Source organism: Zeus faber (genome assembly GCF_960531495.2).
Source record: "Zeus faber genome assembly, chromosome: 4".
In the NCBI taxonomy this organism is placed as follows: Eukaryota; Metazoa; Chordata; class Actinopteri; order Zeiformes; family Zeidae; genus Zeus; species Zeus faber.
Window position 1 is genome coordinate 27,239,629 of NC_137191.1, and position 17,597 is coordinate 27,257,225.

Here is a 17,597-nt window from a genome sequence, read left to right on the forward strand (position 1 = left end):
AAAGCGTCCGTCAGTGTGATTTCACACCCGGGGGTCATCATATGGTCATGGTCGGTGATTATGAAGCTCTCATTACCGCTGATGTGCGCCCTTTTGGGAATTCAGACGCTGTTCTAGGTGAGGTGTGTCCACCTCTGTTCGGACACAGAGTCCCTGGTACCTATTAGTGCTGACGTTGATGTGTGTATGCCTTGTGTTATTACCGCAAAGTCATCATGGCGTTCAATGCCAATATAAAGTACTAATACTTCATGTTGTCTTTAGCCTGAAACCTATCCAGCTGCAATGCAATGGAATTTGGTATAAAAGGAATGTGTCCTAGTAGGTGTTGCATTGCTGTACAGACAATTAGAATAAAAATAGCAGCATCCAACTAAGAGTCCACCAAGTCCACCACAGGAATTTTTTGAGAAAGGGCCCTAAACGAAACTGTTAATCATAAACTGTGGAATGACTGATGAATCAAAGGATTGCACGGAGTAGTAATAACTAGGGGTGTCACAATTGTGATTCAAAATCAAAAATCAATCAAAATGAGTGTTCAAACTTTGAAAACACAAGTAGGTTCGCAATTCTCCCCATATTATTATGGGTAATATTTTGCGACATGGTCGCCACCCTGCACTTGGGTGGGTTGTATGTTTGTGCCCTCGCGGTATTGAGGTCTCCTTGTCGCCGGTCAAATTGCATCAACACCTGATACTCATGTACTCGTACTTGTAAAGATTATCCAAAACTCAAACCCAATACCAACGTAATGTGATGTAATTGCGTAGTTGACGCTCAAAAAAGAGGGCGAAAGAAAGAAAATGTCGGCTGTTTGGAGGTACTGCAAGGTAAACGAAGAAGATAAGATCAATTATTTATCTATCGCTGTCACTACAGCGGAGCGTCTGCTCTGGTTCCTAGTGCACGTGCTTAGCTTGTGATGGAAGATTTGCCTCTTTTTTGACACTGTGTTGTGGATGAGTCACTCAGTAAAACAAGTCGTTCGATTTGATTCAGCTGGTTTAATGCACGGTGAGTGATGGAGAACACTCAGTGAATGAGAGTAAGAAGAGTCGGCCATTTCTTGTTCTTTTATTATTCTTAAAATTTATGAAAAAAAAATTGCAATGATTGCAATTTATTTTGGTATCGTAATTACCATATCAATTTCATAGAAAGGTATATTTGCAATTTAAGTGAAAGAGACTTATTTGAAGTTTGAACTGGACATTTTCATATTAGTTATTTGTTGTGTCCTACTAAATCTCAGTGAGAATGACAGTGCCATATTCTATTTTATTGGAACTCAATGACAGTTTCATGTTCTATTATTGTTCCATAGTAACTAGTGAACAATAATAAACACACAGTGTCAAAATCAACAAACTCTCTATTGTGGTAACTAAAAATTGCAGCAGTAGTCTGTATGTGCAGCTGTCCTATCACGTGAGCGGGATCAGATCACACAATGTATTTTTCATTGATGTGCAGCAGATAAACCCAATGAGACCAAATTATCAGAAAATTGGATTTCTCCGATCGCAGATATAAACTCAAAATGATCGGACAACTGTAAAACATATTTAGTGGTCAATGTTTAATTATGAACATAAAATTTAATACAATACAATTGAATGAAAATCAAAATTGGTAAAATAGGAATCGGCGGGTCAGCCTTTAAAAAAAATCTAGTTGCAATCGGTGCATCTCTAGTTGGTTAACATGTTCGGTAACTTTACGAGATGATGCATTTCAAGAGGTATATCCTAATTAGATTAATTTGTGTACTGTATATAGTTAGCTTTAGTAGCTGGTCGTGATCCTTCAGCTCCTTGAATCTAAAATGGTGACCCCAAACTGAAATCAAGTCTAATATTGATTTATTTGTGAATTTTGCTTACCATTTGATTGCAGTATAGTGAACATCTCGCGTGTTGTTTCCCACACCAGGAACGACGAGGAGACGGCCCAGAAGAACAACGCCCTGAAGCAAGTCCGGGAGCTCCAGGCCCAGCTGGCTGAGCTCCAGGAGGACCTGGAGTCGGAGAAGGTTTTCCGCTGCAAGGCCGAGAAGCTCAAGAGGGACCTGGGAGAGGAGCTGGAGGCGCTGAAGACAGAGCTGGAGGACACGCTGGACACCACTGCTGCCCAGCAGGAGCTCAGGTACTGGCACAGAAGCTCCTGGGGAAAGGAACACCAGAAAATGTTTTGGCTTTTCTTTTTGCTGGAAACGAAACAAATTAGTGAGAATGGCACAATGTCTGAAATGTCACCAACAATGTCACCAACCTGCATATTTAAGTTGAATTAGCTGTGATCTGTGGAATTGTAAACATACATACAAATTCCAAGTGAAATGAACGAGCATTTTTTGCAAATAAATAAGTGTGTGTGTGTGTGTGTGTGTGTGTGTGTGTGTGTGTGTGTGTGTGTGTGTGTGTGTGTGTGTGTGTGTGTGTGTGTGTGTGTGTGTGTGTGTGTGTGTGTGTGTGTGTGTGTGTGTGTGTGTGTATTTTATTTCCGGAATTAAAAAGTAGCCAATGTGAAACTCTTACCCTTCACTTAAATATGTCTCTACATCGAAGTTATACCTTAGCTGGTTTGTTCTTTATTTATGAGCTAAAAGGTTCTGTCTGGAATGTACAAAATAGCAATAACCAGCTCTATTCCTAGAGTTTTAGCAGTTGATATTGATTTCTCTACTTACATTACTGTTCATACCATTTCCTGGCAACAATATGATCCATATTTGTTTCCTGCTGCTGACAGTTAATCTAAAATACCTTTTTTATAGACACGTTGGGTGGTATAGATGGGTTGGTTTGAATGAAAATCTCAGGGTTCTGCACGTGTTCTTATTTTGTATTTGACCATTTTCTCCAAACTCCAGGACCAAGCGGGAGCAGGAGGTGGTGGAGCTCAAGAAGGCCATCGACGAGGAGCTGAAGAACCACGAGGCCCAAATCCAGGAGATGAGACAGAGGCACGGCACCGCCCTGGAGGAGCTGTCCGAGCAGCTGGATCAGGCCAAGAGGGTGGGTCTGACATCTAGTGTGATAACTGGTCATTGCTAGGGAGCACCTCAACCAAAACAGAGTTTCAGGAAATCAAATAACCAAATGACTGTACTGTAAAGCACTGTGGGATTTAAATGTTTTATTTATTTCCTTCCCTTTCCTGTTATGTCATTGAACAGGCAGTCCTTCGTAAGCAGAAAACATATTCTGGAGCATCCATAGTAACAGTAATTTAGTATGAACAGTATTTTGTATAATGTAATAGTAGGCTGGCAAGGTCAAGGTCATCTAATCGATGACTTGTGATTAATATAGTTTATATCATACAAATGATCAGGAAATGCCCTCTTGGAGGCAGTCAGCTGTGTATATTGACAGGTTGATAATATGACCCCCATCATATCATGCTATTCGCCGCAGTTCAAGACTAACCTGGAGAAGAACAAGCAGAGTCTGGAGAACGACAACAAGGAGATGAGCAGCGAGGTGAAGTCCCTGCAGCAGGCTAAGATGGACTCGGAGCACAAGAGGAAGAAGCTGGAGGGCCAGCTTCAGGAGTTCATGGCCAGGGCCACAGAGGGCGAGAGGGCCAAGGGAGAGCTGGCCGAGCGCTCCCACAAACTACAGGTACAGAGGTTTAATTAATGAAACACAAATTTTTACGATTTTTTTCTTAAACTACTCTTATTCCAATTCAGTTTTTCCTTCTGGTTTGCGATGTTTGCAGAATAAATTTCATTTCTCCAAACCTCTCCGTACAGGCCGAGCTGGACAATGTGTCTGCCCTGTTGGAAGAAGCCGAGAAGAAGGGCATCAAATTGGCCAAGGATGCTGGGAGCCTGGACAGCCAGCTGCAGGACACCCAGGTAAGACCGACTGGAACAAAAGATTGAAATATGGGATTGTGACGTGGGCCACAATCTACTAGTATTGGGGAAAACTCTCCTCATACAGACGTCATTACAGTACTTCCTAACGTTTGTTCACTTCTAACCTTTTGCTGTTATCCCGCATGCGTGGCGTAGGAGCTGCTCCAGGAGGAGACGCGTCAGAAGCTGAACCTGAGCGGCCGTATCCGCCAGCTGGAGGAAGAGAAGAACACGCTGCTAGAGCAGCAGGAGGAGGACGAGGAGGCGCGACGCAACCTGGAGAAGCAGCTGCAGACGCTGCAGGCTCAGGTAGGAGGAGGGAATCATCACGTTTTTATGTGGGATTCGGCTTTGTTCGTCCAAATGCCGGGGAAGGAAAGGCCAGCACACCCAGTAGAGAAAGTGCAAGAAAAGAGAAACTTTTTTACTAGACTGAAATATACATATAGTTTGATCATTGTATTTAGTATTCATATAGTATGTCTGTAGTGAGATACTTCTATACTATATATTTGTTCTATTTGAAACGTACCATAGTTTTTCAGAAGAAAAATAAGAAACACTACAAAAAGTTCAGAAATACAGCACATAACCACACCAGATGTTTCTGAGAAGGCTGTTACCCAAACTAAATACATGAAATGGTCTTTTACAGTGCAAATAATTCTACATAAATTATAAATAAAACAGAAACTGGAAGGAGAATAGTTAAATTCACGGAGATAGAGAAATGAAAAAAAATAATTGTTGAGCTCTTCATTCATCGTTCCTTGCCTCCTTGTAGCTGTGCGACACCAAGAAGAAGTTGGACGAGGACGTGGGAGCCATGGAGGGCCTGGAGGAGGTCAAGCGAAAGCTCCAGAAAGACATGGAGCTGACCGCTCAGCGTCTGGAGGAGAAGGCCATGGCCATGGACAAGATGGAGAAGACCAAGACGCGTCTGCAGCAGGAGCTGGACGACCTGATGGTGGACCTGGACCACCAGAGGCAGATTGTCTCCAACCTGGAGAAGAAGCAGAAGAAGTTTGACCAGGTAGCGTCTTCTGCTCACACCAATCTAACAAGAAAACCAGGAGATTAAATTAAGACCTTTTCCTACCTCCTGAAGAAAAGGGGGAAAAAAAAAAAGAGGCAAATATATATATATTTTTTGGTGTTGGGGATGGTCTATTAAAAAATCATTAACATTGGCATATTCAAAAACATGAAGATCTTCAAATCTAAAGAATATTTTCAGCCAGTAGAGGGAGCATTAGTCTATCGTAGGTTGACGACAACAAACCAACCAAAATTAGAATCCAACTTAAGTTCTAGCCCTTTCTTTGTCTTTCATTATCTTATACAAATAACAGGCCTCGTTTCCCAGACTTTCTTTTTCAGTGGCGTGTTTCACAACAAGTCCACCATCTTACCAATTTAACAGAAAATAATCGTGGTCCACAGGGATAGACGAAGCCAGTGGACAATAGAAAAAAGGCTGCATTTACAACAGACCAGTTGTTAGTTAACTATGCAGTAGCCTCGTTAGGGGTGCAATGAATAATCGACCTCTTCGACAAAAATAGATGACCAAATTAGTTGCCAACGAATTTGATTGTGGATGAGGTGGTGACGTCATCACATGTGTTTTTCGCGCTGACCCGGAATACTCTGGAGTGAAGTGTACAATAGCGTGATGGCCACACCTTCACGACCAGAAACCTGTGTGTGGGAGCATTTCACTGTTAACCCGGCCAAAAACTGCAATGTTTCCCATTTGGCGACCCATTTTAGCATTTTTTTTTTAGAAGACGCGGACATGGCTCTCTGGTTAGTTTGTGTCTGATTCAGAGACAGCAGGAAGTGGTGCCTTCACGGCCTCGTAAAACTAAATGATGCCGCCTTGAGCATTCACAGGAACTCGGAAACTCTAACTAACTAACTCTAACTGCAACTCGCCTTTTTTTTTTTTTTTTTTTTTTTTTTTTTTCCAATCCAGATGGGTTGTTTGAGTTAGTTGATCAAGGGGAAGCTACTGTAGTTTTTTTATATTTTATATAAAGCTACTTTGCTTATCCTTGGTTTTAAAATTTGACAGAAAGATGGATATTGGAATTTTTATTTGTCTTTCGTATCAGCAAGAAAGTACGTATTTTATTTTAATACGTATTTTAGAATGCAGTGTTTATATTTATTATCTATTGTTAGTTAGCACATGCCTAAAACAACCTCAAATCAAATGTAAATAAGATATGATATGTAAATAATAGTAATTGTGGATTCATAATCCAAATAGTCGATTATTCGTTTCAATAATGGATAGATTATTCGACTATCAAAACAGTAGTTAGCTGCGGCCCTAATTGTCATTGCAGGAAACTAATGCCACAAGTCAAGGTCAAACCTTGCTTAAATAATACCTATCCCCCCCCCTCTTTTTTTCATGCTAGATGCTGGCCGAGGAGAAGACCATCTCAGCCCGCTACGCAGAGGAGCGAGACCGTGCTGAGGCCGAGGCCCGGGAGAAGGAAACCAAGGCCCTGTCCATGACCAGAGCTCTGGAGGAGGCGCTGGAGGCCAAGGAGGAACTCGAGAGGTTAAACAAGCAGCTCCGCACCGAGATGGAGGACCTGATGAGCTCCAAGGACGACGTTGGCAAGAACGTAAGCTTTTCTTCGTCTTTTTTTTTTTTTTTCAACCTAAACACACAGCTTTTGAATATTTGTAACTTTTAGCTGGCAATAACATGGATTTCATAGGACCTCCTTAGGTTTTCATGCACTCCTATGAATATGGTATTTGAATCTCCTTAATACTTGAGGCCACATGCAGCTTTTATCACAACCCATTTTAGAAAGTAGTCTACTGCTTGGTCTGTTGGGGGAAAAAACAATATTATGTCAGACCATTGTGATATTTTCTACATTGTGAGGCCAAGGAACAAAGTTCACTTTGTTCATGTTAGTTTTTCAAAATGATTTTAGAACGTTTGTTTGTATAGGCCCTCGTCTGCAGAAGGTTTTCTCAGGTGAAGGCTATCTGAATTGTCAAAGTCAATAAACTGTTCCTTAGGCCCAACAAAGACGAAAATAACACCCAATCATTTCTGCAAGCCAGATGACTATTTTACAGAAGTGCATCTGAACTTTTTATATCCATTAGGATGCAGGTCTCCTGCATGTTCTGACAATTCTTTCCTGGCGACGGGCACAGGTCCACGAGCTGGAGAAGTCCAAGCGCACGCTGGAGCAGCAGGTGGACGAGATGAGGACGCAGCTGGAGGAGCTGGAGGATGAGTTGCAGGCCACGGAGGACGCCAAGCTGCGTCTGGAGGTCAACATGCAGGCCATGAAGGCCCAGTTTGACCGCGACCTGCAGGCCCGCGACGAGCAGGGAGAGGAGAAGAAGAGGGCGCTGGTCAAGCAGGTGAAGACACTTTGAGGAGCGGTCCTAACCATTTGCATAAAATGTACTGATATATGGCTCGGGTAGTGGAATAGTTCATTCTTACTTGTTTGGAAATTTTGAGCCACATCTACTGAATTGAAGTGCTTGAATTTTGTCTTCAGAAATGTAAGTACCAGAATACCTTGAAAATAGCCCCTTTTGTGCCCGAGTGCTTGAAAAGGCCTTGGAAAAAAAACACGATAATTAGAAAACTGTGATGTTCCCTCTGGCTTTGTTATTTAAATCAAGTTCAAGAGATTATTTGTTTATTTATTACATATACATACGGGCATACATACAGTATATGCAGTGAAATGTCATGACAACTGATGATTACGCACAATAAGCTCTAAAACTACTCAAATGTAACCATAAAGTAATACATTTCCATGATCACTTTTACGACATAGATTATGTTGGGGAAAAGGTTCCAAAAAGACACTTAATAACCACTTAACTAGGAGAAGGATAGTAGATGACAATGAGATTAATAATTGCTCTCGAGATTGATTAATAATAATAGATATATACATATACAGGGTATATGTATATATAAGACATACTAATATATATTAATAGACAGTGAGGCTATGAGAAGATTATATTGTATTTCATTAATAACGATAACATTGAAAATTATTTGTTTTGCATGAGGTCCTTGAAATTGAAAAAAATTGAATGTAAAAAAGTACTTGGAAGTCCTTGAATTTCATTTTGTAATAGCAGCATGAACCCTGTTTGTGGATTTATTAAGTTTGGAAAATGCATATTGTTTTGTTTCTTCACTAACTCTTAACTAGGTTTAGAAATGTCTATTAGTGGTAAACGATGAATAGCAATGGAAAAATAAGTGACTACTAAATCTATATTCCACACAGTTTTGAAACTTGGCTGAGAGCTCTAGACCACACTCTTGGGGGAAAAAACACTCCATGTCTCCAGATCGTCTCAAACCACAAAAGCAGCCGTGTTTGTACTTTGAGGTCCTTCCTGATGTTTTTTTTTTTTTAAAACCCTTCACCAGGTGAGAGAGATGGAGGCGGAGCTGGAGGATGAGAGGAAGCAGAGGGCTCTGGCCGTGGCCGCCAAGAAGAAGCTGGAGATGGACCTGAACGACCTGGAGGGCCAGATTGAGGCGGCCAACAAGGCCCGAGACGAAGCCATCAAGCAGCTCAGGAAACTGCAGGTGAACGGCCAAAAAGCCCCCATCCCCGACCTGAACGCTCATGTCCGTTTGTTTTAAAGACGCTGTGGTCTTTGAAGTACATTTCATGTACTTCATTGAGTTGAGCAAAGGAGGAAAGTTCTCTATCTCAGGCATTACGTATCTTGGATATTAATTTTGTTTTAGCTGCTGTAGCATACCGGCCAATGGCTTGCTCAAGGGCATTTAACAAAGATGGTGGCCAATGGAGGTCTTCCTGTTTGCCAGATGTATCTCCTCCCCTCGAATTTTGTTCGTTATCAATAAATCATAATAAGAGTGTTGTCAGAACAAAACTATCATCAGACTGCATATCATTGCATGTTCATGTCTTCCTTTTATGAATTACAACATCAGATTCTCCACAATATGACAATGTCTTGGTATGGCTATATTTTTGTTTATGTTCTTTCAGTGATATCGTATTGGCCTTAAATAATGGTATAATAATATTGTGATAGACTATTCTGTGGTCTTAATAATAATGAGAAGATGTGACCTAATATTTCTCACAATATGAGGTTTTTAATCTAGAATTAGTATATAGGTCAATGGATGTGGGTTGGGTTCTTTTAATTATCTCATAAGCCGTGACATATATATAGCCCCAGCCCCATACACAGAAAGCTGTGATGCACTGTGTGTTCAGACACCTTTGTGTCATAGCAGCATTAACTTTTTCAGCAATTTGTAGCTTCAGTAGCTCTTCTGTGGGATCGGACCAGACGGGCTAGACTTCCCTCCCCACGCGCATCAATGAGCCTTGGGAGCCCATGACCCTGTCGCTGGTTCACAGGTTGTCCTTCCTTGGACCTTTCTTGGTAGGTACTACCCACTGCATACCGGGAACACTCCACAAGACCTGCCTTTTTGGAGATGCTCTGACCCAGTCATCTAGCCATCACAATTTGGCTCTTGTCAAAGTCGCTCAGATCCTTACACTTGCCCATTTTTACAGAAAGGCTATGGTTGCTCAGATACAGTAACCACTCTGTACAGTTGTGGAGAGCAGGAAAAACATCTTGGAATGCACAACAGGTCGAACCTTGAGGCAGATGGGCTACAACAGCAAGAAGACCAGGTCGGGGTTCCACCTGAGTCAGCCATGAACAGAAAGCTGAGGCTGCAGTGGGCACCAGCTCATGAAAACTGGACAGTTGAAGACTGGAGGGTTTGATGAGTCTCCATTCCTGCTGAGGCACACAGATGGTAGGGTCAGAATTTGGCGGCAACAGCATAAATCCATGGACCCAACCTGCCTTGTGTCAACAGTCCAGACTGACGGCGGTAGTGTAATAGTGTGGGTAATTATTCACCCAGCATGATAATGCACCATGTCACAAAGAAAAAGTTGTCTCAAACTGGTTTCATGAACATGACAAAGAGTTTAATGTTCTTCAGTGGCCTTCCCAGTCACCTGACCTGAATCCAAGAGAACATCTTTGGGATGTGATAGAATGGGAGATTTGTAGCATGAATAAGCAGCTGACAAATCTGCCGGAATTGCATGATGCAATCACGTCAACATGGACCAGAATCTCAAAGGAGTTTCCAACACCTTGTGGAATCCATGCCGAGAATAATTGAGGCTGTTTTGAGAGCAAAGGGAGGCCCTAACCAGTATTAGTACAGTGTTCCTAATAAAGTGCTGAATGACTGTATATCTATATCTACATTAGGGCCAGATGAAGGACTACCAGAGGGAGCTGGAGGAGGCCCGGGCGTGCCGGGACGAGATCTTCACCCAGTCCAAGGAAAACGAGAAGAAACTCAAGAGCCTGGAGGCCGAGATCTTACAGCTACAGGAGGTACGTCTACTGCGGCCAGGTCTTAATTTGCCTTAAATGTATGTCTACTAATTGAAAACCTTGTGAAATGGGAAGTATCATTCTAGCTCAGTAATCAGATACCAGGAATAAAATAGAATGTCAGAATGTCTTGAGTGAAAATCTTATGGTGTTATTATTTGAGACGTCGGATAACGCTGATCCAGGAACACAGTTTGGGGTTATTAGAACAGAATTATTTTAACCTTATTTTAACATAACACTATCAGCCTAAGTCCATATTGCTCAATCAAAGTAATGGATGAAGCAGCCTGTTATCTGCAACTGCAAGTGTTTCTCTTTTTATTTCACGCTAATATTACCTTATTAACTAAATGCGAATTTAAAAGTTTCAGCACTCAATTCCCTCTCTCTCTCTGTCTGTGTGTGTGTGTCTGTGTCTGTGTGTCTGTGTGTGTGTGTGTGTGTGTCTGTGTGTCTGTGTGTGTGTGTGTGCGCGCGCGCAGGACCACGCAGCCTCAGAGAGAGCGCGTCGGCACGCTGAACAGGAGAGGGACGAGCTGGCCGACGAGATCTCTAACAGTGCCTCCGGAAAGTCAGTGGCAACCAGACAGCACCACCCAGCTCCACATGTTATGCAACATGATCAGTCTAGTTTTTACGTAAACATAGGATTATTAATAAAAGTTAATGCAGAGTCGTGTTGCCTGCCACTATTGTGTGGGTTCTATGGGAATAGATCAGATAAGATGTGACTTTATTCAAGCGTCACTGATGGATTTCCATGCAAAACTAGTTTGACAATGCAAGCAGTCAGGTAGTCAAACATTCAAAGCTTAACTTTTTTGATGCAGATTGTAAATCAAGGACAAGGTAAGGTGGCTATTGGACAATTTTGTATCAGAATCTAAGAGTCTGTGTGTGTGTGTGTGTGTGTGTGTGTGTGTGTGTGTGTGTGTGTGTGTGTGTGTGTGTGTGTGTGTGTGTGTGTGTGTGTGTGTGTGTGTGTGTGTGTGTGTGTGTGTGTGTGTGTGTGTGTGTGTGTCTGTGTGTGTGTGTCTGTGTGTGTGTTTCAGGTCCTCGTTGCTGGATGAGAAGAGGAGGCTGGAGGCTCGAATCTCACAGCTGGAGGAGGAGCTTGAGGAGGAGCAGAGCAACATGGAGCTGCTCAACGACCGCTTCAGGAAAACCAACCTGCAGGTACACACGCGCGCACACACACACACACACACACAAAGACTAACACGGAACTTCTTCATTAGCATTTTCCTTAAAAACTTTGACTCAAGGTAACCCGAACCTCCCCTTCAGGTGGAAGCCCTGAACACAGAGCTGGCCGGGGAGCGCAGCGCCGCCCAGAAGAGTGAAAACGCCAGGCAGCAGATGGAGCGTCAGAACAAGGTCTAGTCTTGTGTTTATATGCAATACTATTGTATACGATGCTATTGTATACAATACCATTGCGTACGATACTATTATATACAATATAGGCTTGGGCGATTGTCCAAAATTCCAATCGCTGGGGGCGGCATCCAGTTTTTAATAAATTAGGTCCGAAAGCAACGGAGAGACGTCACAGTGGGGCCGCACAGGTCTTTTTGGAACAGAACAGGGCGGTTGTTAAATAGATAAATAGATCTGAACGTTTTTCATTTTCCATACAAGTAAGAAACCAAGGAAACAAAATAAATCTAAATCTTTCTCTACGAGATGATATTATATATTGCTATATTCTAACCACAAAATGTGTAGATTGAGCGGCAGGTACGTGCGCGGGGAGGGCTGCGGAGGTTGCCTGAGCACCTGGCCCAGGGACCCCATGGTGCCCTTCTTATCAGGGGAGGGGTTTTTTTTAAGTGTGAATGGGTATTGAGGTAGAGGATTGTCTGGGCAAGATATAAGATGCATATAAGATAAGATAAGATGCATATTCATGAGGAACTTCACCTGCGATATGCGCACGATGTTTGCCCGGAGCATCAAAAAGCCTAGAACTGGACCTGGGGGTCCATTTGCCTTTTATTTTATTTTTATTGATTTGTTATTTTTTGAGCACCTGCCCCTCAAAGTCTCTGTACAGGACTGTAGAGGGGAAGTGAGACCCGATCACCAGTTGTTAATCAAGCACATTGAGTGGAGAGGGGGAGAGCCTCCGCCCGCCATCTCCCTCCCTCTCCCTCTCCCCCGCTCTCCCCCTCTCTCTCTCCGCTCCAGTTTCAGAACACGGTAAACTGCACTGTCACTGTTTCAATGCTTGGATTTTTCCTGGCGGATAAAAAAAAAAAATAATAATTCTTTCATCAATGTTAATCACGATCGATGGAGTCGATTGTCGATGACGATTTAGTCGTTAATCTGCTAAAGCCAAATACAATACCATTGTATATGATGATACTATTATATACAATATACAGTATATTTCCGTTATATACAACACTATTATATGCAATACTAGTTTATACAATACCATTATACAATACTAATATACAGTATAAATACCATTATATACAATATCATTACATTAAAAAAAAAAATATATATATACACGTATATTCACACTACAATACTAAACAATAGAATCACAATCTGTTGGAATGTGGAACTTTGCACATGGTCCTCAGAACGCACCGAAATATGCAACGAATGTGGCTAGAACGGAAGAGAGCCAAACACTGTGACTAATCCGCTGTAAAAATAAAAAATTGAACTATTTTTTTAATTGTACATCTTTTTTGGTTTTCCACTGCAGGAGCTCAAGACCAAGCTGGGCGAACTGGAAGGGGCTGTCAAGTCAAAGTTCAAAGCCTCCATTACCACCCTGGAGGCCAAGATCCTGCAGCTGGAGGAGCAGCTGGAGCAGGAGGCCAAGTAGGTTTCCAAGAGGCCTTTTTTATTATTATTATTATTATTATTATTATTATTATTGTTGTTGTTGTTGTTGTTGTTGTTATTATTATCTATTGTTGTCAATACGGTTATTGTTATCATCATTCTTACCTCTGTTGACATTTCTACCAAGTGCAGAGGTGTTGGAGAGCTCCTTCCAACCCACTAGAGGGCAGTGTTGATTCTCCCAAACCAAAATTGACCATCAGTGTAACAGTTTGAGTGTTGATGAGGTTGTAGAGGTGTTCGTCTGAACTCCCTCAGCGAGTCTCTCCTCCAACTCCTCCGTCTTACGTCGCTTTAGTTCTGCCTCTGTATTTGATCCAACCATGTTCAACCAGTCAGCATTTTGTTGGCGTCCCCTCCCTCCAAACCTGCAGGGAGAGAGGCGCAGCCAATAAGATCGTCCGACGCACAGAGAAGAAGCTGAAGGAGGTCGCCATGCAGGTGGAGGACGAGCGTCGCCATGCCGACCAGTACAAGGAGCAGGTGGGGGCATTTTCCTTTTTAACCAATTGGGTTTCACTACTACAAAAATGTGACGTAAATCTGAGCAGATATGGTGATTGTATTATAATAATAATCATCCCCCAACTCCCCTAAATATTTTGTATTACCGTCATCCCGATCCCGCCACCCGCCGTGCAGATGGAGAAGGCCAACTCCCGCATGAAGCAGCTGAAGCGTCAGCTGGAGGAGGCGGAGGAGGAGGCGACCCGAGCCAACGCCTCGCGCAGGAAGCTGCAGAGGGAGCTGGATGACGCCACGGAGGCCAGCGAGGGCCTCACCCGGGAGGTCAGCTCCCTCAAGAACAGACTCAGGTATGGGACAGGTGCACGTTTCAAGCATCTCACGATTTGAAGACACACTTTCCATAAGATCCCATATATATATATATATACAGCTGTATATGGGATCTTATTACATTTTTTTTTCTTTTACAAAATATTCTTATGGATTACCACTTGACAGTTGGGGTGATAGGGCCACGTCCCTGTTTGAAAGCTGCTTGTTTGAGTGGGTCGATATTTTCTTATCCGCACTTTCTCTCTCTGTGTGTGTGTGTGTGTGTGTGTGTGTGTGGTGTCCTCCGAGCAGGCGGGGCGGCCCCGTCAGCAGTTTCTCCTCCTCCAGCCGCTCCGGCCGCCGCAACCTCAACCTGGACGGCGCTTCGGTCGACCTGTCGGACGACGACGCCGACAGCCGTGCCAGCGACCTCAACGACACGCAGGTGTCCAACGTGGAGTAGATCCTGGTCACCCACCCACCCCACCTCTCCCCAACCCCAGCCCGTCGGAGTCCATGGACAGCCAAGGGGGCGGTAATACTTAGGCTTTTCGTTAATTATCCCAACAGCGGGAAGTCGTTGAAGAATAAAACTTTCACCCCCCTATGACCCCAAAACCCCTGAACCCCAACCCCGTCAGCACTGCAGGGGGGGAAAAAAAAGCACCACCTGCAGGGCCACATGGACAAGCCTGCCTTACTCCACCCTACGAAGCTGCTAGTCCCCATTGTGTATCGTTCTAATGTAGACCTTCCCCTCCCCCCCCCTTTCCAGTAGCTTGGAGTTCTGTGAGAGGTTCTGCTTAGGTACAAAGTGCTTTTTATACATTATGAACTATGCGTGTGTGTGTGTGTGTGTGTGTGTGTGTGTGTGTGTGTGTGTGTGTGTGTGTGTGTGTGTGTGTGTGTGTGTGTGTGTGTGTGTGTGTGTGTGTGTGTGTGTGTGTGTGTGTGTGTGTGCACAAAATATGTAAACCTACATCAACACACTCCCCCCTCCCTTCTGGAAATGTTTCCTGCTTACAAAGGAAAACGTCATTCTCCAGTTCTCCCTTCCCCGTGGACCGACTACACCGATGAACATCTCATTGAAGCGGAACTGGAAAAACAAAATGTTACTGTGAATTAAAAAAACAAAAAAAAAAACAAAACTACTTCTTGTTGCTTCATCTCAGTTGTAGAAAGAATGAAGAAAGAAAAAAATGGCGCGTGAGCTCCTCGCCCCCCGGTAACTGGAATTACAACCACCAGCGCTAATAAGTCGGGAGGACTGGACTGGAACAAAAACATCGATGGCATCTCATCAGCGCCTCGAGCACTTGTTACCTTTTAGATTGCTAGGAAGAAAAAAAAAGTATTGTTTTTTGTTTTGCTTTGTTCCCGCACTTCCTTTTTTTTCTATTTGGTTGAGATTAAGGCGAGGGACGTTTCTGTACCTGGAACACGTCAAAGGCACCCGTATCCATCTGTCAATACACTAGTAGTTCTTTATTTTTGCTTATCCTTCGTTCTTAGATGCCGACACTAGCGTTATACTTGTTCGGAGCGTGTTCGTTACTTTAAAAAGTGCCTTAGACACTACACAAGGGCGACGATTCCACCTCGAGCGGTCCTCATTAAAACCCCAAACCAGACTAAAAGATAACACTATTAAGACTTTTATTCAATTTTTTTTGTCTTTGTTGGGATGGGGAAGGCACTGCTTCTTCATATCACACCTCGGGGTCAAAGGTCAGTATTACTATTATTATTGCTGCTCTCGGTGTTGGGAGCAGTTACCATATTCCCTGAAAAAGGCATGTTTGGCACTAAAACCCCTCCCCCTCCTGTTTAAGATCAAGGGGCGTGGGGAACTGTTTTTTTTTTTTGCTATTTATTGTTTTTTGAGGAACCGAGACCCCGCACGCAAGTCAATTTGGTTCAAAGCTTTAACATCCAGTACATAGTTAACTTTTTCTGGCTGTTTCAGACATTTTGACTGCAAATACCGTATTATTTCTTGTATACCTGTATTTCTAGATGGTGTTTCTTTTATTTCTTTTTTTTTTTAAAGGAAAATAAAATGCATATTCATTGTAGCCACGTGGTCGTTTCCTTAATCAAAAATCAAGACACGACACCAAGACAAGTCCTCGTGGGAAAAACCCATCTGGTTTTCTCTTTGAAATTTAATTTAATAATCGACACACAAAAAAAAAAATCTACTAAAAGACCAAATGAATGAACCATGTTACCGTGAAATGTCTTTTTTTTGTAACAGCCCGAAAAGAAAAGCATGATTTAAAAAAAATAAAATAAAAATTTAAGATCTCCCCCACTGCTCCGGTCACGTCACGACATCCTGGAAAGACCAGACATGAACACTCATGGGATACACACACCTGACCACCACTCAGCCTTCATCTACGCTGAGGGAGGGAGGGAGGGAGGGAGGGGGGGACGACAATCTTTGGCGCCATTCTGGATGCAGTCAGTCAAACAGCCTCACAAACCAAGTCAGACAAAGAAAACAACAAAAGAAAGGACTCAAGAGGAAGAACAAGTTTGTGTTTTTTTGTGAACGGAGGTAATTCCAGAGGGACGGCAGCAGCAGCGTTCCTGGGATTCGAAAGAGTCGAGTGTGTGTGTGTGTGTGTGTGTGTGATGTACGGACACGAAACTCCCGGAAAACGCCCCGACTGTCCCAAGAGGTTGAAAGCCAAGTGACAATTCGCACGTTTGCATTGAAGCATTTTAACAGTTCCTGCATAGTTTTTTTTTTTCTCTTTTAACTTTATTTATATACAAACTAAGGCGTTGTTATATTGAGTTTTGAGTAGGTTGAGTCAATAAGCGGATAAAAAATAAAAAATAAAATTTCAAGTACACAACTACAATCTCTCTTCTTCCCCTCTCTCAAGTGCCCTGCTCCTCCACTTCTGCAAATTCAATTTCGATTCAAGTCTTTTATCCAGAAAAAGGTCCAGTGTGATAGACAGCACCAGCGACACGCCGAGCCGGAGAGGGGAAACGTGCTTTCAAGCAGACACTCATGGAAAGAAAATACAATAGTGTTTTTATACACACACACACACACACGATGCACAGATCCCTAGAGGTTTAGTGGGCGATACAGAGAACTGAAACTTTTTCGATCATCGGGAGACAACCCGAGCGATCGGGTTTGAGCCCGACAATTTTTGTTTGGGAGAGAATATCTTCAGCCCTGTTCAACTACACTTTGAATCCACTGAAGCTATTCTGTCAATAGTAGATCAATAAATGAAAAATAAAACAGGACAGCTTGAGGTCAGTTCAACTTCATGAATGATTGACCTAACATACATACATACATACATACAGTACATCTCAGAAATGTAGATAAAGCTTTTGATGTCCCAAATAGTTTCGGCTTTAGGTTTCAGCATCTATTTAAGCCTGGTATTGATAATCCAATACGACTATCTGTGCATCCCCAACATGCACACACTCAATTCAAACACACACACACACAAAATGTATGTCCCTGTGTAAATTACAAATAATTTATAGATATTATTTATAGAAGCTACTACTTAACAGTCATTTGAGGGAGCAGAGGTGACCAACATTAAAAAAAAAGAATAATAAATAAATCTCTACAGACACTACACCC

At 42.7% G+C, this 17,597-nt stretch overlaps 1 protein-coding gene across 1 annotated transcript in view; it reads left to right on the forward strand.

The window, feature by feature from the left end:
- Nucleotides 1-17,572, forward strand: part of myh10 (myosin, heavy chain 10, non-muscle) — an 86,716-nt gene extending 69,144 nt beyond the window's left edge. Inside the window, exons 28-44 of the mRNA XM_079998521.1 lie at nt 1,939-2,151; nt 2,879-3,023; nt 3,426-3,632; nt 3,767-3,871; nt 4,031-4,183; nt 4,659-4,907; nt 6,304-6,516; nt 7,067-7,279; nt 8,325-8,486; nt 10,184-10,312; nt 10,798-10,886; nt 11,368-11,491; nt 11,603-11,692; nt 13,041-13,159; nt 13,558-13,666; nt 13,826-13,998; nt 14,276-17,572. Coding sequence (XP_079854647.1) covers nt 1,939-2,151; nt 2,879-3,023; nt 3,426-3,632; nt 3,767-3,871; nt 4,031-4,183; nt 4,659-4,907; nt 6,304-6,516; nt 7,067-7,279; nt 8,325-8,486; nt 10,184-10,312; nt 10,798-10,886; nt 11,368-11,491; nt 11,603-11,692; nt 13,041-13,159; nt 13,558-13,666; nt 13,826-13,998; nt 14,276-14,426 — 2,644 coding nt within the window. The 3' untranslated portion in view covers nt 14,427-17,572. The remainder of the gene's footprint in view (nt 1-1,938; nt 2,152-2,878; nt 3,024-3,425; nt 3,633-3,766; nt 3,872-4,030; nt 4,184-4,658; nt 4,908-6,303; nt 6,517-7,066; nt 7,280-8,324; nt 8,487-10,183; nt 10,313-10,797; nt 10,887-11,367; nt 11,492-11,602; nt 11,693-13,040; nt 13,160-13,557; nt 13,667-13,825; nt 13,999-14,275) is intronic.
- Nucleotides 17,573-17,597: the final 25 nt, after the last annotated feature.